The sequence below is a fragment of the Episyrphus balteatus genome, chromosome 2, assembly GCF_945859705.1.
Source record: "Episyrphus balteatus chromosome 2, idEpiBalt1.1, whole genome shotgun sequence".
In the NCBI taxonomy this organism is placed as follows: domain Eukaryota; kingdom Metazoa; phylum Arthropoda; class Insecta; order Diptera; family Syrphidae; genus Episyrphus; species Episyrphus balteatus.
The window spans coordinates 126,134,087-126,157,023 of record NC_079135.1 but is presented as its reverse complement, the minus strand read 5'-3'; the positions used below and the strand labels follow the sequence as shown (position 1 = coordinate 126,157,023).

General features: G+C 30.5%; 2 protein-coding genes across 3 annotated transcripts; one reads left to right on the top strand and one right to left on the bottom strand.

The window, feature by feature from the left end:
• Positions 1-1,923: 1,923 nt before the first annotated feature.
• LOC129911390 (uncharacterized) lies at positions 1,924-9,147 on the bottom strand. The gene is made up of 3 exons (XM_055989192.1): positions 8,810-9,147; positions 8,581-8,742; positions 1,924-2,836 (listed from the first exon to the last, which is right to left on the bottom strand). Exons 1-3 carry the CDS (start codon positions 8,820-8,822, stop codon positions 2,046-2,048), a joined length of 966 nt encoding a protein of 321 aa, XP_055845167.1. The 5' UTR covers positions 8,823-9,147; the 3' UTR covers positions 1,924-2,045.
• A 2,994-nt stretch (positions 9,148-12,141) lies between these two features.
• Positions 12,142-21,819, top strand: LOC129911393 (protein ILRUN). 2 transcript variants are annotated; one of them, XM_055989195.1, is made up of 4 exons: positions 12,142-12,533; positions 12,629-13,078; positions 20,822-21,117; positions 21,187-21,817. In XM_055989195.1, exons 2-4 carry the CDS (start codon positions 12,684-12,686, stop codon positions 21,327-21,329), a joined length of 834 nt encoding a protein of 277 aa, XP_055845170.1. In that variant the 5' UTR covers positions 12,142-12,533; positions 12,629-12,683; the 3' UTR covers positions 21,330-21,817. The 2 variants fall into 2 exon arrangements, with proteins under 2 accessions (XP_055845170.1, XP_055845171.1); XM_055989196.1 differs by lacking the exon at positions 12,142-12,533 and having other exon boundaries at positions 12,612-13,078; positions 21,187-21,819.
• Positions 21,820-22,937: the final 1,118 nt, after the last annotated feature.

Genomic DNA, 22,937 nt, shown 5'->3' with positions numbered 1-22,937 from the left:
ACTCGATATTTTTTTGTTATCGATGCTATAGATAGACTGTCGAAGTTTAACCAACACTAAATTAACAGTTAAATTAATTTTTAATGGAAAACATGCAATGTATTTGTGCAAAAGAGAACAAAAATAGCGAAAAAACGATTAACAATGTAAAAAATTTCGATTTTTTTAAATTTAAAAAAAAAAAATCACTAAATTTTCAAATAAATTGTTCAAAATTGTTTATAATGTCTTTCTAATGGTAGCAAATAACGTTTGAGCAGAATTATTAACAATATCAATATTGTTTTTGGATGAAAAATGACTAAAAAAAGTGGAAAATTCTCAAAATAATTGAAAATCTTTCAAAAAAAATTTTGTTCGAAGTCGTACCGATAAATCGAAAAACTAATGATGCCAATGGATTTCTCGGGTCCGAAATAGGGCGAAACAGTTATTCGCGCGCCTGTCAAGAATTTCGACTTGCACAGTGTTATTCTTTCTGATTTGGTTTCTCAACATCGTAAGCTAACTGTAAACATCATCAAATGTTACATGAAAGATCAATCTTAGGAAAAAATGGACAAAATACCTTTAAAAATTTGTGTGCTTATTCAGTTGAAGGGGAGTGTATACTGGAAGGGTACAGCGAGTTGAACTAAGCATAATCTTTTGAGGCAAGTTATCACAGCTTACAATTAAATATCATTCCAAAATGAAGATGCGCAAGTTGTGTATCAAACAATCAAATCGCGCGCGCATCTGAAATTTGGGGATTTTCGCTCGGAGATTTTTTTTTTTTGTGATTTTTTCCTGGAGATTTTGTCTATACCAAGGTTTGTCTTGGGGATTTTGGCTTTTGGGATTTTCTCTTTGGGATTATGGGTTTTTGTCATTCATCACCAACCCTTCTACAGTTTTTTTCAAAATGCACTGAAATTCTTTAGTATGCTGCAGTTAGAGTATGAATCATCAAACAAATCTTATATAAACATAATTGTGTAATAGCCATAGCCATTATGTATATATTTGATTAGTTATTTACTGTATTATATATTTAGAATATACTTTATCAAACTTAAATAGAAATAGTTTTTGAAAATAATGTTTATAAAATATTAAAAAATATATTTATTCTGATATAGAATTTCAAACAATATTGTTGTGTTTAATTAAATCAACATGATAAAATAATTGTTTGGATAAATATCCTGACATTATAATCTCAGAAGTGGGATACGAATTTAAAAGACAAAAACAATGCCCTATATTCAAAGAAGTCAACGAAGTCAAAGAAGTCAACGAAGTCAAAGAAGTCAAAGAAGTCAAGAAGTCAAAGAAGTCAAAGAAGTCAAAGAAGTCAAAGAAGTCAAAGAAGTCAAAGAAGTTAAAGAAGTTAAAGAAGTCAAAGAAGTCGAAGAAGTCGAAGAAATCAGAGAAGTAGAAGAACTCAGAGAAGCTGACTAAGTCGAAGAATTCGGATAAATCGAAGAAGTCGAAAAATTCGGAGAATTCGAAGAAATCAAAGAAGTCAAAGAAGCTGAATAAGTCGAAGAAATCGATGAAATCGAAAAAAAAAAATTAGTTAAAGAACTCGAAGAAGTTGAAAAAATGGTTTGGTTCTTTAATTATCGTATTTTTTTTTTGTTATTATATTATTTTATTTTTTATTTAAGTACAATCGAGGTCGATTGTAAAATCAGGATGGCCGAACTGTAATAGCCATAGCCATTATGTATATATTTGATTAGTTATTTACTGTATTATATATTTAGAATATACTTTATCAAACTTAAATAGAAATAGTTTTTGAAAATAATGTTTATAAAATATTAAAAAATATATTTATTCTGATATAGAATTTCAAACAATATTGTTGTGTTTAATTAAATCAACATGATAAAATAATTGTTTGGATAAATATCCTGACATTATAATTGGGACCGCTAACTTTAAGATAAAATGAAATTTTCATTAAATTTATTATAAGACTACGATTAATCATACAAATGAAGAGAAACTTTTAAAACTAATTAAGATTAAGAGCTCTAACTTAAAAGGTAATATATTTATAAAGTATTTGTATTGCTTGTCTTTTCTAAATGAGCAGCTTCTCTCCTTAACACAGCATTCAAAAATTCAATTTGAATTGCAGTTATATCCACACTGGGCAAATTTTGAATTTTAGTTTTTAAAAACTGAAAGAACAAATCCAATTCATCCTTTTTATTTCCAATTGTCAATATATCACTCGGAGTTGTTGTGTTCTGACTCTGTGATGCAATTGGTGATTCAAATAAGACACCCATTGATTTATTGGGAGATGTTGATTTTTTCACAATATCATCTTTACTCTCAATTATCAAATCATCAACATTATCAACAACATTAGTATCATCGTATAGAAAAACTTCTTCATAAGTGTCTTCTACTGCATCAACAGTTTTCACACTACTTCTTGTCGTTCGACTAAATGGCATCTCATTTAATTCGATATGTTCAATGTTTTCGTCATCGAAATCGACACTTGCAGCACTCTCATTCTGATGCATTATAATGTCCTTGGAGAAAGATTCATTATCCTGGGTGTTATCTTCTTCATCGAGTTCAATCAAAGAAGAGATATCTGAGGTCTTGACTTCTTGAATGGAACTCGAAGTGTTGCTAAAAGAAGTTTTTAAAAATTCAGCTCTTTCAGATTTTAACTTTGGCTGATAGATGTTTGTGAGGAATTCCAAGTCTTTGGTATATCGCCACTTTTCAAGGCATTCCTTGTATTTCATTTTTCGCAAACGATATTGGTGGTATGTGTCGCGAAGGTTTTTCCATTTTTTTCGGCAATCGGCAGCCGATACATTTCCTAATCAAAATAGAATACAATCAAAGAGGAATTTGCTTAACAAATACAAAAACTTGCTGCGCGAAATTAGGTTCCAGGAAATAAGGCCCCAAGAAAATACAAAAAAAAAGAGTAACAATGAAATTTCTCAAATTTTGGGGAGTTGTTTCTAATTTTGTTTTTGGGGCACAATTTCATATTATGAAACAAGGCCCCCATGTAATATGACCGCAACACTAATTTTGAGGCTTATTTTAATTTTATTTTAAAAACATTTTGTTGCCTTATTTCATTTTTCATAATTAACAAATAAAATTTTTTTTTTGATAAATCAAATTTTCGAAAACGGGACATTTGAAAAACGAATTTAACAATTTTTCAAATAAATTTTCTAAGTTTTTTTATAAATACTCTTAAAAATTTTAGCAGCTTTGGCTGAAACGAAGTACTATCTGTATAGGAAATTTGTCACCGACACAGCATCCTTTAGGGGTTTAGAAATGTTAAAAGATTATTTAATCGGAAGTCCAAAAGGTTCTAGAAATAAAACTTAGCTTGATTTGGAAGAACTTGATTGAACAATAGTTTTATTAAGAATGAAAATATAAGCTGAAAATATTGAATATTTTCTCTATGATTTTTAAATACAGATATACAGGGTGTCCCATAAGTAATGGATCAAACGAAGTATGCTGATAGGGGATCTTAAGGGCTCTCAGAATTTGGTAACTTGTTCATCCCAAATCCTTACGGTTTTCGATTTAATGCAATTCTTGTGAAATTTCAAAAAATCCCTAGTTGGCAACAGTATTTTGCTTCCTGCGCCCATTATTGATTTTTGTTTTCTAAAATTCTTTTACAAAAACATTGGCAAATAATAAGGAACAATTAATTAATCAAAATAATTTTTATTCCATACGCCATTTCGCTGCAAATTAACTAACAGTTTCAAGTTTGATAAAAAATCAATTTTTAACTTTTATTTGAGAGCAACACGGCGACAAAAATTTCTACGGTGTGAGAATGGTTTATTATTTTAAAAAGTTGCCCTGCTATTGTAGTTTTCAAAAATGTATAAAAGTTTCCAAAGTTGCAGTTAGATCAGAAAATATTACTATTTGAATTCAACAAAACAGGGTTTTTCACAGCAAAAATACAAACAAAAATAGACGCTTTTGTTCAAACAAAAATAAACAAATAACAGTTCGAGAAATGTGTTTATTTTTGGTTGTTTTTTGTTCTGAAAAACCCTGTTTTGTTGAATTCAAATTGTAATATTTTCTGATCTAACTTCAACTTTGGAAACTTTTATACATTTTTGAAAACTACAATAGCAGGGCAACTTTTTAAAATAATAAACCATTCTCACACCGTAGAAATTTTTGTCGCCGTGTTGCTCTCAAATAAAAGTTAAAAATTGATTTTTTATCAAACTTGAAACTGTTAGTTAATTTGCAGCGAAATGGCGTATGGAATAAAAATTATTTTGATTAATTAATTGTTCCTTATTATTTGCCAATGTTTTTGTAAAAGAATTTTAGAAAACAAAAATCAATAATGGGCGCAGGAAGCAAAATACTGTTGCCAACTAGGGATTTTTTGAAATTTCACAAGAATTGCATTAAATCGAAAACCGTAAGGATTTGGGATGAACAAGTTACCAAATTCTGAGAGCCCTTAAGGAGGCCTATCACCATATTTCGTTTGATCCATTACTTTTGGGACACCCTGTATGATTACAAAGTCTACAGTGAATTTGAACAAAGTAATCACATTAAATAAATATTTTCAACAAGAAACGAAAGTGCATATGAAACTGCATTCAACTCTTTGCAGAGCGAAATCGGTTTTTTCTGCTCTACATGTAAAAGTGCACCAAGTCGCTTGTGCCAGTTTCAGCGTTTCTTCTTTCAAGCACCGCTAGTCTAATTTCAGAGAAAGAACAAAAACAAGTAGAGTCTTTGATTATAATGATTCTGATTTGATGAAAGCAAAACGACCTTCTTCTAGATTTTCGGCAGGAATCAAAAAGCTCGACATACTTGTCGAAATTATGAATTTTTATAACAAATAAAATTTTTATAGTCATACTACTTGATGAGCCTAGTAAAAATGCTAGGTATATTCATTTGAAATGTTGACAGGCTAAAAATGCCTACAATTGGGTGAAGTGTACTGGTGTAAAGTTTTTAATTTTTTGTTTCAAAAATAATTTAAAATCATTATTTTGTATAGAATATAAGTTTTTTTATTTGGTAACAAACGTTTTTTTGTCCAAAAGTGTGTGTGTCGTTTGAATTGATATAAAAAAAAACCGAGTAAATTACAATAATTGTCTGCAATTGTAAAATATCAACCAGTGAATTGAATTAAAGTGCAAATACACTTGGATACTTTTAATTTTAGTGATAAATCTCTTAGAGCCATTTTTTTCACTAAATCTGTAAATGTAAAAAAATGACGTTTTGATACAAAATCTCAAGTTTCCTCTCTCAACTTTGACTATTTTTGGAAGTTGAGAAAATCAGAAGTTGATCAACTCGCGAGTTGAGAATCGAAAGTTGAAATTGTAAACTTTGAGTGAAGAAAAGCAAAAATTACAAGTTTAAAATAAAAATCCTCAATTTGAGTTCATCTTGTAATGAAGAAAATGGCTCTAAAGTGCCCAACTCTAATTAGTAAGAAATAATGGTATTTTTTTAGCTATTCTGTTACTTACTAATGCTTTTCAATGTTAAGATTATGCTGCAGACTAAAGCCTTTCAATGTAAGGATCGTGCTGATAACCATCAGGGATCATTGGAAAAAAAAAAATCATAAATAGCTAACAGAATAGTTGAAAAAATCGCAACTTTTTGAAATATTTCTGAGGAAAAAATTTAAAAGTTCCGTTCATAAAAATGGTTGTGTTGGTTTTGTATGATATTTCATTATCTAAGGGCTCTGTTATAGCTATCAGTAAAATCCATCAGTAAAAATTTTGTTTAGCTATTTTGAATACTTTTAACTTTTATTTTGAGCAAAACATTGATGAAATAAGTTGAAAGCTTATTTTAATTAATTTAATTAATTTTTTTTTTATTTATTTCATCAATATTTTGCAAAAATTAGTATTCAAAATAGCAAAACAGAATTGAGGAGGTGATTTCCAAAACCAGCTATCTGACCTTTACTTCGTAATACAGAAGATATAGAGCAAAATAATCTTCTACAAATTTATTCTTTATGAAATTTTAATAAAATTAAAGTTTTCAAAATAAATATATCTTAACTCTTTATATTGAAAATTCCTTATTAAAAAGTCGGGACATCTGCTTTTGGTAGCATAATTGAATTATGTCTTCTTTTGGAAGTAAAACTATTAAAAAAATCTTCTTTTGCAGGTAAAATCACGATTTTTTTTTAATTTTTTTGTAAATAAACCTTTATTAATATCAGTATTTTAGTTTATAACAAAAAACAAAAATACATTTTTATAAATAAAATTGAATTTAAAAAAACCACAACGCCATTTCCATTATCCAAATTTTTGATAAGAACAAAAAACACAGATTCTTAATATTATTTACTAAAGTAAGTACACAACATTTAATTAAAATCGTTTGACCGTTTAGGTCCTAGCACGGTGTACAGATGGACGGACTGAACAAAGTAATAACGAAAACTACTTTTTGTAAATCCTCCATCATCGTAATGTGGCATTTTATCATACGCCAAATTGATATTTTTTATACTGAAGAGGCCTTATTGGAAAGAACATTTTGTATAGGCCATTTTGAAAAAAAACATTTGTTGTTCAATAGGCTGTTTTGGATATAAAGTCGTTTTTTGACATTGAATATCTCTGTGAGCCGTTTAGAAAATTATTTTTGATTGAATCAGACGCGCGTTGAAAAGACCTAAGAGCCCACGCACACTACAGACTTTCTATCGGCCGATAGTTTAGTCGGGTTGGGCTCCTAGTATGCGCACAGGCAGCCGACTAAAAAGTCGGGTCGCTAGGAAATATTTTAGTTTGAAGGCAATTGTGTAGCAAAACAAACTATTTTTTCGATCAAACAAACTTTTTGATCGGCCGATACTTAATCGTTGTAGTGTGCGCACTCTCATACATTTTCATTCTGATTAAGAGACCGACTAAACAGTCGGCCGATAGAAAGTATGTAGTGTGCGGGGGCTCTAAGGGCCATTTTGTTCACTCGAAGTTGAACATAACTTGAGGATTTTTATCTTCAACTTCCCAATTTGCTTTTGTTCACTGAAAGTTGACGTTTTTAACTTTCGGTTTTAAACTCGAGAGTTTATCAACTTCCAGTTTTCTCAACTTCCCGAAAAAGTAGAAGTTAGGCAACCAAACTTGAGAGTTTGCTTCAAAATAATTTTTTTTAAAATTTTTTCTGTCAAAATTTTGTTTGGCTTTGTTAACGAGTAAAGAACAAATTCATTAAAAAAATAAAACAGAAGGAATTGTATTGTATATTTTATTATGTACATATGTATTTTTATTAAAACCTTTGAATTAAATCATTCTGTTTAAGACAAAGCTAATTTTTTTCTGGTGTTATGGATCTTGAAGTATATGATTTTGTAGTTTTTTTCTTGAATTTTTTTAAGTTTCTGTTTAAGATCACTCCCGATGGGGCAAAGGCTTGAATAATTTCACTATTCACTTCTATCCAATTCCATACACTTCAATTATTCCGCATTTAGGTATATTATTAACAGCCACACAAAAAATATAATTTTATGAAATTAATTCGTACGCCAAAATTGGTTTGATTTGGATTTGAAATTCTTGAAAAACGGCGCACATACTATCGGACAAAAATCGATTCGTTGTTAATAATAAAAAGAATTCGAAATTTTGAAGACCAAATACAACACAAACGTTTATAAAATTCTAACTGACGTAAAATATTCAAAATATGATTATAAACTGACAGTTTTTTTGTTTACTGTCACAAATATCCCAAGGATATTTTCAAAACTGAAAGTTGGCCAACTTTTGTTTTTTAAACTCGGGAGTTAAGAAAAAAATAGTGAACAAAATAGATTCTTAACTTTTGTTTTAACTCTCGAGTTAAAGTCAACTCTCAAGTTTGTTAACTTGAGAGTTTGCTTTAAGTTGATCAATAGTGAACAAAATCGCCCTAAGAGACCGACTAACCTGTCGGCCGATAGAAAGTTTTTAGTGTGCGGGGGCTCTAAAAAATGGCATGCATATCTCATTTTCCGATTTTTTTCCGATAGCTGGTTTTAGAGCCCCCGCACACTACAAACTTTCTATCGGTCGATAGTTTAGTCGGGTTGGGCTCCTAGTGTGCGCACAGGCAGCCGACTAAACAGTCGGGTCGCTAAGAAATATTTTAGTTTGAAGGCATTTGTGTAGCAAAACAAACTTTTTTTTTCGATGAAACAAACTTTTTGATCGGCCGATACTTAATCGTTGTAGTATGCGCACTCTCATACATTTTCATTCTGATTAAGAGACTGACTAAACTGTCGGCCGATAGAATGTTTGTAGTGTGCGGGGGCTCTTAGAAATCAGATCCTCAATTTTTACTGATGGATTTTACTGATAGCTATGTATAATTGAGCCCTAAACTAAAGTTAATTATGAAAAAGAAAAATTTGGGGTTTTATTTAATTTTTCCAAAAAAGTTCAAAACAAGTTGAGGTTTATTTAATTTTTCCTTTTGGAACATTTTGTCATTTTAAAGGGGCCTAATTTCTCGAAGCCACAAAAACTAAATCAGTCTTCTTACCAATTTCATCTGCAACTTCCTGCCATATCCGGGCAACATCTACTCGTCGTCGCTGTTCCGCTGGCAGTTTGTAATTGTAGAGAGGAGGTCGCTTCCTGATACACCAAATAAAATGTGACACCGCGTCGTGGTCATCAATTAATAGTTTTCTTGATTGCTTTCCTAATTTGTAATTTTTAGAATTTTAATTTATTTGTTTGTTTGTTTGTTTTTTTTTTTGTTTACATACCATGAACTTGCATTTTGATTTATTTATGTGCAAAATTGAAAGTAAATAGTAAAATTTTGTTTGACTCGATTCTAGTCGATGAGTGTCGAGTGAAAGATTGGTTTTTCTCTACTCGTTGTTGGATATTTTTTCGTTCTCGTCTCGTTACTAGAAGTTTAACCGTTTTCGTTATGATTTGAAAGAGGTTTTTAATATTTTATACAAGCAAATTGTTTGTTTTAAAATATTTTTAAACAATTGCAAAATAGAAAATCGGATGAATATTTTATTTTAAATCAAAAATAATAAAATTCAAGGAAGTATTTTTAATGAAAATTTTTCAACATTTGACGGATCGCTCATTCATGCGGGCGAATTCATTGTAGAGTTGCCAATAATCATTTTTGTACAATTTACTTTTGTTACGTTACGTTTTTTATTTGAATTCATTTTGAAATCAAAAAAAATTCACAATAGATATTTAAAGGGTGTACTTAGTCAGCTATTACATGAAGCATCAAGAGGCGCGACTCTCAAATGTCAAATATGAGTCCTTGACTCAAGAGGCATCGTGTAATAGTATGCGCCTCACAGAATGATTATCGAAAGAAAATTCGAAAAAAGAGTCAAGCCTCTTGAGGCTTCGTGTAATAGCTGACTTATAAGGCCTCGCCTCCATTAAAAATATCTATTTCAGACATTAGGTGTATTTTTTATTACCACCGGTCTTAACTGGACAAAAAAAAACGCCTCAATGCTTAACGTAAAAACTTGGCAGCAATGCGTATTAAATGTTCCAAAATCAGCTGACTATACAAATATACAGTTGTCAAACATAAAAATTTACAGCAGAAACAAACTTAAAAAAAAAAAGAACAAATTCCGAAAATTCAACAATTAATTAGGAAATATTTTATTTCCACTCGAAACAATTATATGTCAGGAATCATTTTTGAAATTCATATTTCTTTAGGCTTGGCCACACCGGAGGGTATGCGGTATAGCGGTAGCGATATTTGTACTAAAAAAATTCCACACCTGAACGTTGATGTGTCAGTTTGGAATTTTTTTCATACAAGTACCCTCACCGCTACCCGTACCGCTACCGCATACCCTCCAGTGTGGCCAAGCCTTTAATCTATGTTGGCAAATTATGTCGTAAAATTTAATTGTTCGCCATGATATCCCTGAGCAAATAACGAAGTTTAAAAAATATAAAATAATTTATCAATACATTAGGTGTGTTTTTTATTACCACCGGGCTTAACTGGTTAAAAAAAACGTCTCGGGGCTTAGCGAGAAAAATTGGCAGCACTGCATACTAAATGTTCCGAAATCAGCTGACACAAAAAAATATAAAGTTGTCATATTTTTCGCTTTTGGTGTTTCTTGTGTGTTTTTGAAAAAAAAAAGTTCAATTAACTATTGAATAAATATTTAAAATAATAATTGTCCTTCCAAACATCAGTTTTGATGTTTTTAAACAAATTCTAAACAATTTACGAACAAGTTGAGTTGGTAGCACAGATTTAAATCTGTTGAAAAAGTTAAGCCCAGAGAATTCTCCGGGCTTAGCAGCTAAGCCCAAGGGGCTAAAGTGTTGTTGCATTTAACATGTAAATTCCTTAGCCCCGACTGCGTTTTTTTTTTGTCCAGTTAAGACCGGTGGTAATAAAAAACACACCTATTATTTCGTATGATGATTATACTTGTTCTTATTCTTTTTTTTTTAATAATAATGTTTTAGTTAAATTTTGCCCTCAAAAACAAACAAATAAACACAATACACAACACATCACTTAAAATTGCAGAAAACGAGTGAGAGATATTCACAAGACATTATTTCTCTGCGAAGTCATCAAAGCATAATATAAAATTGAAAACGAAAAAAGCAAAGTTACTTAAAAGTTTTCAAATAAGTGTCCAAACTTGACGTCTTGAGAGTAATTTTGTGTCTAGTGTAATTGGGATGCCATCAAGATCAAACGTAAAATTTTATTTCTCTATTTATTTTTTCTCAGAAGACAAGAAATAAATACAGACAAATTATGTCTAAAAATAAAAAAAAAAAATAGACATACATAAGGGGACTCCACACGAAATATTGGCTATTTGACATATATTTCTTGCAATCATTTATTCCTAGTGGAGGCACACTCTTTTTTGTCCAATTTAGCCCGGTCATTATAAAAAAAAACACCTATTATAAAATAAAAAGCAGTATAGGACCATTTGATGAATAATTTAAAATCATTAGCTGTGTTTTTTTGTTTATCTATATAGATTTTGTGCAAAAAAACGACATCGAGATTTTTTAAATCCATGCAAATATTTGGCACCACTGTACATATACTTTGGCAGCTGTCTGTCAAAAATGTTGCTTTTGTTTTTTTTAAATTTTAACTCCGAAGTGGGAAGGCCATTACATCCATGTTGGATGCAAACAAAAATTTTCATATGGCCATGGCATCCATGTTGATTCAAAAAAATTGTTTTTTCACAAAAAACCAAAAATTATCTGTATATTCTTAGCTACATTTTAAGACAATGACCATTAACATTAGTTGCGTCGTTCTTGTGTTATAAGCGTTTGAAGGTAGCCATATTGAATTTTTTTTTCGATTTTTTTATAATCAAAAGTGAAAACTTTTTTATTTTTATTTCTAATTTTTCGAAAAAACTTTGGTAATTTTATATACATATCTGTTCAACAATCTTATCAGGATTCATGTAAGACTTTTATCTGAAAAGTGCATTGCGTATATCTCGAGATATTAACATTTCAATGCAACCATGTCAAACAAATTTTTGATTATTTTTTTCTATGAGAGTTTTTTTCAAACCTCGTTTTCTCCGCTTTTTTTTTTGTTAATAATTTCAGATATTTCTGTATGAACACAACAATTAAACTACCTTGGCACTACTGTTTTTATCGAGACTCGAGAGAAAGTAAAATCTGGATAATTATCTGGATTTTTCAAAAATCTATACAGATAAAGTTTTTGTTGTTTTTAACACGTAAATTGTTTCGATTTCAAAAATCTCGATGTCGTTTTTTTGCACAAAATCTATATAGATAAACAAAAAAACACACCTTTTTTTAACAAAATTTATTTCATTAAAAAAAATTCTATTGTGAATAATTCCCACAAGCCATAAGAATAAAACAAATTCCCCTTAGAAAGAAAGAGATAACAATACTTTTTCAAGGCAAAACAATAACAAAATGGACGAGCATCATTCACAATCCAAAATTTTCCACACAAATGTCAAAATTTCAATGAAATGGAAAATTCTATATATAAAAAAAAGATGAGCACCCGTTTCCATTTTCCAAAAAAGAGAAGTGTCATTTTTTGTGTGCTGATAAATTTTTTTTAACATTTTCCTTTTTTTTTTTGTAATAAAAAAAAAAAAGAAATTCATTCTATTGCAAGCAACTTAAACAAAATAGAACAATACACGTTATCAGATACAAACATTGTGAAATATCTCATCAATTTTCTTTTATTTTTGTTTATTTCGATTTCGATATTTTTGTTTGGTCACTGTTGGAGAGAGAGAGCGACGACAAACCGAACAAAAAATCCCAACTAGAGAACTCTTGCGAGAAGTTTTCTTTTTCATTTTTTTTTTTTTTTATTTGTATTTCGTTCCTTTCTACAGTCTTTGCTAAACTCTACATAAAGAAGAACAAAAATATAATAAATAATAAGAAACTATAAAAGCGATAACTCTAGACACAGTAAGTATATAAATTTCTTTGTTTTTTTTTTTTTTAATTGGAATATAATTGGGAAGAAATCTGTCTTTTAAACAAAAGAATGTAAAATTTTACAGATAAAGTTGAGTTCTAGCGAACAAAACCAACACATAAAATATATATTATAAAAAAATGGACATCAGTGAGAGTTATGACCCCCAACAGCAGCAACAACAACAGCAACAAACACAATCTCAAGAACAACCACAACAGCCGCAACAGCCTCCGCAATTGGTGTTCCCTTCCGTGCAACCATTTCCAATGAATGGTTTCAATGATACAACAGCACCAATGCAAGATTTTGCTAGAAGACCGATTCAGGATTTTCCGAGGAGACCGATGGAAGCGATAGAAGCACCGCCACCAACTCCAGTTTCGGCTGAAGTTGATATTGATTCGTGTTTGTTGCAACAATTCAGTTGTTTGGGAACAACGGATCATGAAGATCTGATAAATCAATTTCAAACATTAATGAACAATCAGATGAATAAGGAGTCGGCAAGGTTCTTTCTGGAGATGAGCAATTGGTGAGTATTGTTAAGTTAAAGTATCTGGGTGACCGAGCTTTGCTCGGTATCTTTTAATGTTATAACTTTCAGTAAAAAACAGCAATTTTTTGGAGTGGGTTTGAGTTAGCAATGACCAGTTTTTTCGCGGGTTACAAAACACCACATTCCCACTTTATAATCCAGTTTATTTACGTTTGAATACACATACGACGATCAGCAATAGATAGAAGGGTTACAGGAATCTGCATTATCGAAAATGCCTACAGCAATGAGATCTTTTTTTGTTCAAATTTTAATTTACGGGTCAGTGGATGGTGTACATAAAGTAGGGTTTCCAGAACATCTCTTTTAAAGAGAACATGTTCTCTTTTTCAACTCTGATCTTTTTTACACTCTCTTTTTTCATAATGGGCAATTCCATGGTAACTCACGTTACATTCACAGAAATTTCCGATACATAAATAATTTTTTTTTTGTTAATTTTAATATAAATTGATACGAAATTACTATCCATGAACGGAGCATAACTATTACTTTCATAATTAACAAAACAAATTTTCTTTAATTTTAGTATTTGCTTGGGATAAATAAAAGTATGATGGTAACTCACGTTACAAAAATCGGACACGAGATTTAAGAGTCCCACAGTATGAAGTTTTTCTGCGAAATTAAGAATCTTAATTTGTTTTAAATGAAGATTCCATACATAAAAAATTACAAACTTTTAATATTAGTGACAAAACCAAACATTTATTCGATATTTCGAGGAAACATTTTAAAATGTTTAGGTAACTCACGCTACATTATTTTGGTAACTCATGTTACCTGCGATTTGTGGTTCCAAAAGTAAAGAAAAGATGCTTTTTCACTCAAGTTTTTTTTTAAATCGAATATTGTGTAACGAAGCTTGCTTAAATGTTAATTTATTTTAGCAATCACGAGGGCATATTGTCATGGTCACTATTAGATTCATCCAATTTTCTGTGGGCTTGTTTTTCCGTCATTTTCATGTGAAATTCTTCTGTAGTTGGCAGCTTATGCTTTAAAAATGCTTTAAGATTATTTATTCTCCTTGAATTTAATTTCTATCCATAAGGGAATACAACAAAGAATCTTTTCTTGCTACTTGCATAAAGTGTTACCGTTTTTAAATAGTAATTTGCTATTACAAAAAGTAAAAAAAACTGCATAATTTGTTCAAAATTCGTGTCCACTTTTTCATGGAATTACTCTAATATTCTTTTTTTGTTCTCTATTTTTCAAATGTCCTCTTTTTAGTTTTTTTTTTTTATTTTCGTCCATAGTTTTTCAAGATTGTTACTATAATCTGTCTCGTTGTTTCAACTCTCAAACCCTGCCCACTCACAGTTAAGGTAAAGTGTTCATCGCATTTTAATTCAAAAGAGTGTTCTACATATTTTATAATTTCTTTTTCTACACGGATCTCAGTTTAATTGCCTTTTAGCTCGATTTTTTTTATCTAAGTACTTTTTAACAATTTAAATAAATTTTGACTCGTTAAAAAGCTTACTTGTGCAGTTATTCCAAAGTTTACTTCCCTAGAGAAGTTAAACATCCATTCAAAAGATTTACAATAACTGAGAATATGGACGCGTTCTTCTTTGAAAAGATTTGATCATTTTTAACGTAATTCCTGTGTCCCAGATTCATTACTTTTAAGTAACTATTTAGGAAAAATAAATTTGTTCTGCTTATGTGACGTTAGCTTTTGCTTTTTCTTATCAATTACTCTCTTTTTTGTTCTTTGTTTTTTTTTTCTTTTAAGTCCTCTTTTTTTAAAAGGTTCTAGAGTAAAATGTTCTCTTTTTATTAAGGTCCCAAATGGACACCCTTACATAAAGTTAATATTTTTTTCAAGTTTAGCCTTGTCGGCAAAGCTTAGTATGAAGAAATACTATTTTTTATCCCTGTCTCTGTTTTATTTTGTATCAGTGGCTGCTTTACTTCTTTATTTTTTTTACTTAGGTATATATGTATTATAAGATTGACATTAGGTCAATGGTGTTGCTTGTTGTGAGTTATTTTATTTTTATACGTTAACAATAGTCGCATTAAAACAAAAGAAAAACGTAAAACAAAGATAATGTGTGATACCAAATTAACAAATTACTTAAAAGTTTCAATACATGATCAAAAAAGTCATGATCTAAAAAATTTTGTTTAGTTATTGTAACAAAAAGAAAAAGAACAATGCATAAAAAATGGAATCATCCCTCAAAATTTTATTTAAATTGTTGAATCTGTCTCCGCGAAAAAAAAACTAATGTAAGAGAAAATACTTCCAAAATGTTGTATTTGCCTAGAGGAAAAAACCCTCAAAATTTCATCGAAATCTTTAAAGCAATTACCCAAAAAACTTACATGTGAAAAAAATAAGCGTAGCTGCGGTCGGATATTTCTAAAAAAACTTCCAAAACATTTTATTCGGCTAGGGGACCAAACCCTGTAAATTTCATCGAAATCCTTAGTTGTTACCAAAAAAATTCCATGTTAAAAAAGTGGGCGTGGCAGTGGGCGGATTTTTCCAAAAATACTTTCCAAACTTTTGACTCACTTAGATATACAAACCCTGAAAATGTCATCAAAATCGTTAGAGCCGTTTCCGAAACAACTTATATGTTAAAAAAGTGGGTGTGGCAGTGGGCGGATTTTTCCAAAAAAAAAAAAACTTCCAAAACTTTTGACTCGCTTAGATAAACAAACCCTGAAAATTTCATCGAAATCGTTAGAGCCGTTCCCGAAAAAACTTATATGTTAAAAAAGTGGGCGTGGCAGTGGACGGATTTTTCCAAAAATACTTCCAAAATTTTTTACTCGCTTAGATGAACAAACCCTGAAAATTTCATCGAAATCGTTAGAGCCGTTTCCGAGATCCCAATTTTATATATATATATATATACATATATATATATATATAAACAATTTTAGCTCGTTTAAAGTTATAAAGGACTTTGCACATGAGAGCGACCAACGAATGAACGAATGGACGAACAAACGAGATTTAACACATTTCTACGACTCAATTTCAAACAAAAAATGATTCAAATTATAAGAAACCAATTGATACTAATGTTAGAATACTAAAATTTGCATTTTGTTTGCTAAAATAAGAAAAATTTGTAAAAACAATTTGGTAGTTACGAATTGCAGTTTGGTTGCTACGAATTGTCAAACTCTATTCGCGTTCCACATACCATCCACACTACAACGAATAAATTGTTCGCGCGCGACTTAACCTCAAAATTACTCTTAAGATAGAAGATCTTGAATGATTGTGGACTAAATTTTTCCTTGGCCATTAACCTCTGAGCTTTGAATGTCAAATATTTGATAAAAGTTAAAGATGAGTTGTTTTTTTTTTTCTTCAATATTTGTTCCATTCCGCATGACAATTCCAATAGTTTTCTAAAAAAAAAAAAAAAAAGAGTTAAGTGAAACAAGCATTCGATATCCAATTAGAAGATTCATAAGTATCTTGTCAGCAATACCAACATTTTTTCCTATTTGAATATCATCCTGATCGTCCCTCAAATGCAAGAACAAGGTTACTTTAGTTTGTCATTTTCGATATAGCAAAATGTCAATTGAAGGATAAAAACACTTCGCTTTTAAAGGTGTGGAAGAAGCCGAAGTGGTATAAGGCAAATCCTTTGACAGTGTTGACCATATCCTTCTACGGCTGAAACTGAAAAAGCATTTCGGTTTCTCGTCAACAGTTTGTAACCTTATATTTTCTTTTCTTAATGGCAGAAACCACCAAATAACCATTAACTTGAAAACTTCGTCGATTCTACCTTTTTATCAGGGCTTTCCCAAAGGATCCATTCTAGGCCCAATCATCTTTACAATGTTTGTGAATGGTTTGCCTGCAGTTGTCAACCATAGTTCAGGTTTTCATATATGCTGACGACGTCCAGTTGCTTAACTCTTCTAATAAATCTGATCATAATAATTGTCTGATATAACTAAGCAAGGATTTTAATATGGTGCTTAACTGGGCAAATGAAAACTCATTGGTACTAAATGCTATAAAATCCAAAGCCATTGCTTTTGGAATCTCTTCGAGTTCTCAACTAGATGGCAATACCATCCCATACGATAGTAGTGTTAAGATGCTCGGGTTTTACCTAGAGAACAAGCTTTCATTAGAGTAGCATATAAATAGCCTTCACACTCAGGAAATTATATTCAAGTTAGTTTGTTTAGTTTTAATGACTTCTTTATTTCTTAGAATAATAACAATTTGTAATATTAATTTCTTAAGCCTAATTGATATGACCAATATGGCCGTCTACCAGACAGACATTTTGAAATATTATTACATTTATTAAAATAAAGAAAGTGTTAAATATTTTTTGTTTACTATTTTATAAAACTAAAAATCTTCTTCAAGAATAGCTTTTCTATAACGTAGTGCAGTAACAATATAGTTGTAGAGTCCATCCCATCCTTGGTCGCCGTTGAGTATGCTGAGCATTTCTCCTTCTTCTATGCTGCTTTTGCTGAAGTATCTCAACCGAAATTCAATCAGCACTGGGCATATCGCAATAAAATGTAATGTATCTTCACGAGCTTTCATGTTACATAGACTACACAGCAAAGGCAGATCTGGTCGGTGTGGTACAAAATTTAGGTTGAGCAATTCGCCTCTCGCTTTAAAAATTATGTTTATTTTGTTTAATGAGTTCCTATTGAGAAGAAACGAGTTCTGTTGAAGGTTGTATCTCAGACGACTATAGTAGCATCTAAACAGAGAAGAGCTGGCTTCCGATGCATACCTCTCGAACAGTACGCTTCCGAACTGCTCCAGGATCTCATTAAACTTTATCCTTAGCCTTGACGGTTGCTCTCCTGAAATTATATTCAAGTTAGTTCCACATGTTGTTGTAAGATTAGTCCATTCTTCGAACATTGTTTTTTTTCTTTGATGGCCGCTTTTAAAACTTTCTTTGGTATCCGACTATCTTCAATTTCAATTACCTTTACAATATAGTTGAAGTGTATGGCTAGGGTGTCCATTACCAAAGGTGATATACCTGATTCTAGGTAAATCATGTAATTTGGCGTATTTTTTGGTAATCGAAAGATTCTTTTTACAAAATACCTTAGGAATTTTTCCACAGATTCAAAGGAGGAATGCCCCCAAACTTGCGCCCCGTAAAATAGTATTGACAGCGCTGTGGAGCGGAACAACTTTTGTTTAGAACTGTGCTCAACGTACCTGTTCCTGATGCATCTTTCCCATAACGAGGAGATTGCTCGCTTGGCCTCCGCCAATTTTCCCTCCAGATGTTTTTTCATATTTAGGTTTGAGGTTAGCAAAACTCCAAGGTATTTGTACTCGCGCACAATATCAACTGTCTGGCCATTATACTTCCATTTTTCATTTCTTGAATATCTGCCACCTCCACCTCTGAAAATCATAATCTTCGATTTTTGCAGGTTAACTTCAAGGTTCCATCGATTGCAATATACCCCCAGCCTATTTATCATGAGCTGCATGCCATCTATTATATTCAATAAACAGCTATCTACGTTATAAAATTCTCTGGAAGTTATGTAAGGTACTACTTCTTCCAGTAGTACTGTACGGCTGCGAGTTTTATAATGGTTGCAATAACCAATTACGTAACAAATTAAAGGTCTGTTTTAACTCAGTTGTGAGTTGTGAGATATGATCATAATATAAGTGATTTTGACGTCAAGTTTCTTGGTTTATCTTTTCAAAATTTTCTTGAGTTTCGTTCAATATTCTTTCTTTTTAAAGTGATTAAAACAAAAACTCCCTCTTATATTTGCAAGAACATAATTTTTAGTCGCCTCCACCAGACTAATATTTATTTATTAACGTCTATAATACGTATTAGAACTCTTTTAGGTCCAATTTATTCACACTCCATTAAATTTAAAGTCGCCATTAAAAAAGGGAAATTTTAAAATTTGTATGCGATTTGACAGTTTTATAATTTTTAATGGAGCCTTTAAAAATAATGGAGAGTGAATAAATTGGGCCTTAGACTAATTACAAAGATATTACTTAATATTAATAATGAATTATGCTGTTGGTATGAATTTCCTTTAGGAAATAAAACGAGAACGTTTCAGGTTGAAAGGATTTTTAATAATAATAATATTAATTTGATTTTTCATAACAAAACAAATAAGGCAAATTCAATGTTAAACAAAATTTATAAACACAGTATAAATTAATTAAAGTAGAAAACACTCTGAGGGCGTATTTTCAACAATTAATTAAAAATAATTAATAAAAAAATCAAAACAATTAGATTATCATTAACGTGATTTGAAATTAGTTCTGCTTTAATTCTACTAGTTTTTGTGGGCTAATAGGTCTTTTCTTGAGTTAGTTCTTATTTTTTTTTGTTTATACGTCTTTTTCAAGATAATTCTATGATTGAATTTTAAAATATCATTGATTTAAAAAAGCTAAGTAGTTTTTGACAAACCAATTTTGAGAAACCTTAAGAGGTTAAAAAGTATAGGTCGTTTCAAATCAAAAGTCCCATGGAAAATTGAGCAAAAATAAAAAAAACTCATTCGCTTACTGGAAGGAAGCATTTATGAGGCAGCTGAACTTTTTCTAAAACTACGATAAAATAATGAAGAACAGTTCTTGATATCCCTATTTTAATTAATTGATCCGTCTGTGAGATTCACTGGGTTAGCCTCAGAAAGCGGAAGCAAGTCTCCCGGGCTTGCATCACTCCATTTCCACGGACAATACAAAAAAACATACAATTATTTAATTATTTATCATTTGAAGGTAGTTGGGGTAACTTTGCCGAAGATATTGTTATAGGACTATGTGAAGATGGACCAGTAATGTCCAGTTTATATGATAGCAATTCATAACTTAAAATTCTATTCACATCTTTTCATTTGTTTAATTGGGCAGTAAATATCTTATTTTTATTTTTCAATTATTTTGGAGTCGTCACCATAGAAATCATTAATAAACAAATTCAGAATTTTCGTTTGTTTATTTTTTTCTCTAGCATTTCTTTCATTCAAACAAGCATGATTTGTTGTTATTTTTGAGTTGATTTGTCGCAATGAGCCAATAAATTTGAGTTTTTTGTTTATTTCTTCTCAATTTTATTGGAAGGGAGAAAATAAACTCTGAGTCAGGACTTTTGATTTGAAACGACCTATAACATTTTTTTTTTATATATTTAAGACTTTTTATTTATATTAATTAAATAGAGTCCTGAAGAAGGGTATATCCATTCCCGAAACGTCGACTGATTGAAATAAGAACTAACTCAAGAAAAGGCCTATAGATCCGTGAATGGCCGCATATCCTTGCAAGATTTTTTTTAATAGAGTTGGTATTTAGTGTACGACTTAATGGTGAACCATGACCTTTTTTAAGAAACTAATTCTTTGTCTGTATGATTATAAAATATATCAACACACTTTCCTTCAGGTTCAAAGACCTTGGAGATAGTTCTAACTCGAACAACGGCTTGTTTCGCCCCTCCTAGAATCACAGATTCGGACTGCTTTTAACGAAGTCCTGGGAAGTGCTCTGATATTTAGGTTTCGACTTCACAGCTACCTTTTTTTAATTCGGACAGAACTCGTTTGTAACGTTCCATTATGAACGGACTCTGTAATTCTTGTTTAAGAGATTGAGATAAATCAAACAATGGAAAAAAATGATAATTTATTGCAAAGTTAAGTATAAATATTACTATTATTTTTTTTTTTTTAATTTAGGAACCTCCAAACAGCAATCGGTTGCTTTCTGGACTTTTGCAACATGCAAACGTTACCATCAATGAAGATCATTGCACAATCACGTCCCTCTGAACTTAAGCAAGCATGGAAGCTACAAAACGATGGCAACGAAGATTGGCCAAGCGGTTGTTTTCTAATGTCCCCAAATCAGACACGAAAAATTGAGGTGCCAGTGATACGACCTGGTGACACTTGTGACATAGTTGCCGATATACCCCCAACGAATCCTGCCATAATGTGGAGGCTATGCACCCCAAATGGCTGGTATTTTGGAGGTAATTTTTTAAAAATTGTTTTTTTTCTATAATTATTCATCTGATATAAACTTTTTATTATTTAAATAGAAACAATATGGATGATACCACCTGGCACCTGTGATACCGCTGCTGATTTGGCCGATCGAATGGCACAGCTACGAACAACCAATTCAATGAGTCCCGAGAGTTTTCCCCAAGTCAATGTTGTGATAATGGTTAATATGGAATGAACGAACGTGCTGCGTGTCTTTAGGTTGTTAGGTTGGGCGCTATGTGTCACTTTGCATATTATTATATTAATTATATATAATTAATTATATTGAACAAAACAAAAAACAATACAATGTAAATCTATTTTGGAGATTCCCATTTAAAAAATTCTAATTAATTCTGTTAAAAATTATTAAAAACAAAAACGAAAAAAAATTAATGAAACTCTTTGTTCGGTTAAATTTTAAACGAACAAAAAAAATCGTTGAATTAAATAAGTAAACATAATTTTCTTTTTAATTAAAGAAAATATAAAATAAAAAATATACATTTATATTCATCCGTTATATTCTATGTATGTGCAAATGAAATGAGTAAATTCTTTTGCACAAAATCAAACATTTCAATATTTAAACAAACAAAAAATGGTTTAGAAAATAAGTTTTTTTTTTTCATTTTTGTTCTTTTAATCAAGTTCTAAACTAAAACACAAAATAATATTGTATCAAAAGTAGTGATTTCATTTATTTTTAATTGAAATATAAATTATTAGATAATAGAAATATAAAAGCAAAAGATACAAAACAAAATGTAAAAAAAAAAAAATTTCCTTTTCATTTTGTAATTTTTTGTCAAAAGCTTCCTTTTGTGTGTGTTTTTGTCAATCTTTAACTTTAGAAGTTTTTTTTTTGTTTTTTAATTAATTTTTTTAAATAATTTTGAATTAAAATATGTATCATTTTATTTTTGTATTTTCTTTGTTTCTATCTTTTGTAATCGTTTTAAAAATTTGAAATCATGAAAATGAAACGAAATTAATATTTTATAAAATAGTTATATAAATACAAAAAAAAAGAAACTATAAGGGGATCTTTGTAGTGTTTTTATTTTATATTATGTATTAATATTATATTTTTTCCAAGAAGCTATTAAGGCAGACTGTTCAGCAATTATTTAACCATATTATATTCCAAACTTGGAAATTTTACAAGTTTTCCTAAATCACTTCCGTCTTCCGTGGTATCGCAATTCCCCATTAAGACGTTAGTCAATGTATATTGGGACTGGACAAACTTTCCAATCACCAAATCTTCAATTGTGAAAAAACATGGAGAAACAACGGAATATATCATATGATCTTCGAATGGAGTTACAAGTCAGGCTCAGTCTGTTATGTTGGTAACATAATGAGAGAACGCAGTGGATCAAGAATATTCTAGATAAACAAAAAACATGCTTAAACTGACGGCGACTTTTAGGAAAAATATCTTCTTCATTGATTTACTGAAGAAGAAAATTATGCTGGCGGTTATCGGCAGATCGCTGGGCGCTGCGTGATAGTTAGTGACCTCCCGATAAGCTTTCTGTGAACGTGGTACGTGGACATAATGAAGGCCAATCTACGACCACCTACAATAATTGGAGATAAGGGTCCTATAGTGATTTATAAATCGCTAGATCTCCATTTTTTTAAATCCTGAATTGATTGATTGAGAACGAAAAACGATCCTCAAATTTTTTTTTCGAAAGTTGTTATTGGTACCTACAATAAATTTTCCAGAGGAATGAAGTTGTCCTTTCATAAGATTTTTTGCCCCCCGGAAATAAATAATTTCTGAAGGAGTTTA

Coding starts and splice junctions, on each gene's coding strand:
- LOC129911390 (XM_055989192.1), bottom strand. Junction 2,837..8,580: donor GGAAGTTGCAGATGAAATTG/GTAAGAAGACTG, acceptor TATTTTGATTAG/GAAATGTATCGGCTGCCGAT.
- LOC129911393 (XM_055989196.1), top strand. CDS start 12,684: ATGGACATCAGTGAGAGTTATGACCCCCAACAGCAGCAACAACAACAG. Junction 13,079..20,821: donor TTTCTGGAGATGAGCAATTG/GTGAGTATTGTT, acceptor TTTTTAATTTAG/GAACCTCCAAACAGCAATCG. Junction 21,118..21,186: donor AAATGGCTGGTATTTTGGAG/GTAATTTTTTAA, acceptor TTATTTAAATAG/AAACAATATGGATGATACCA.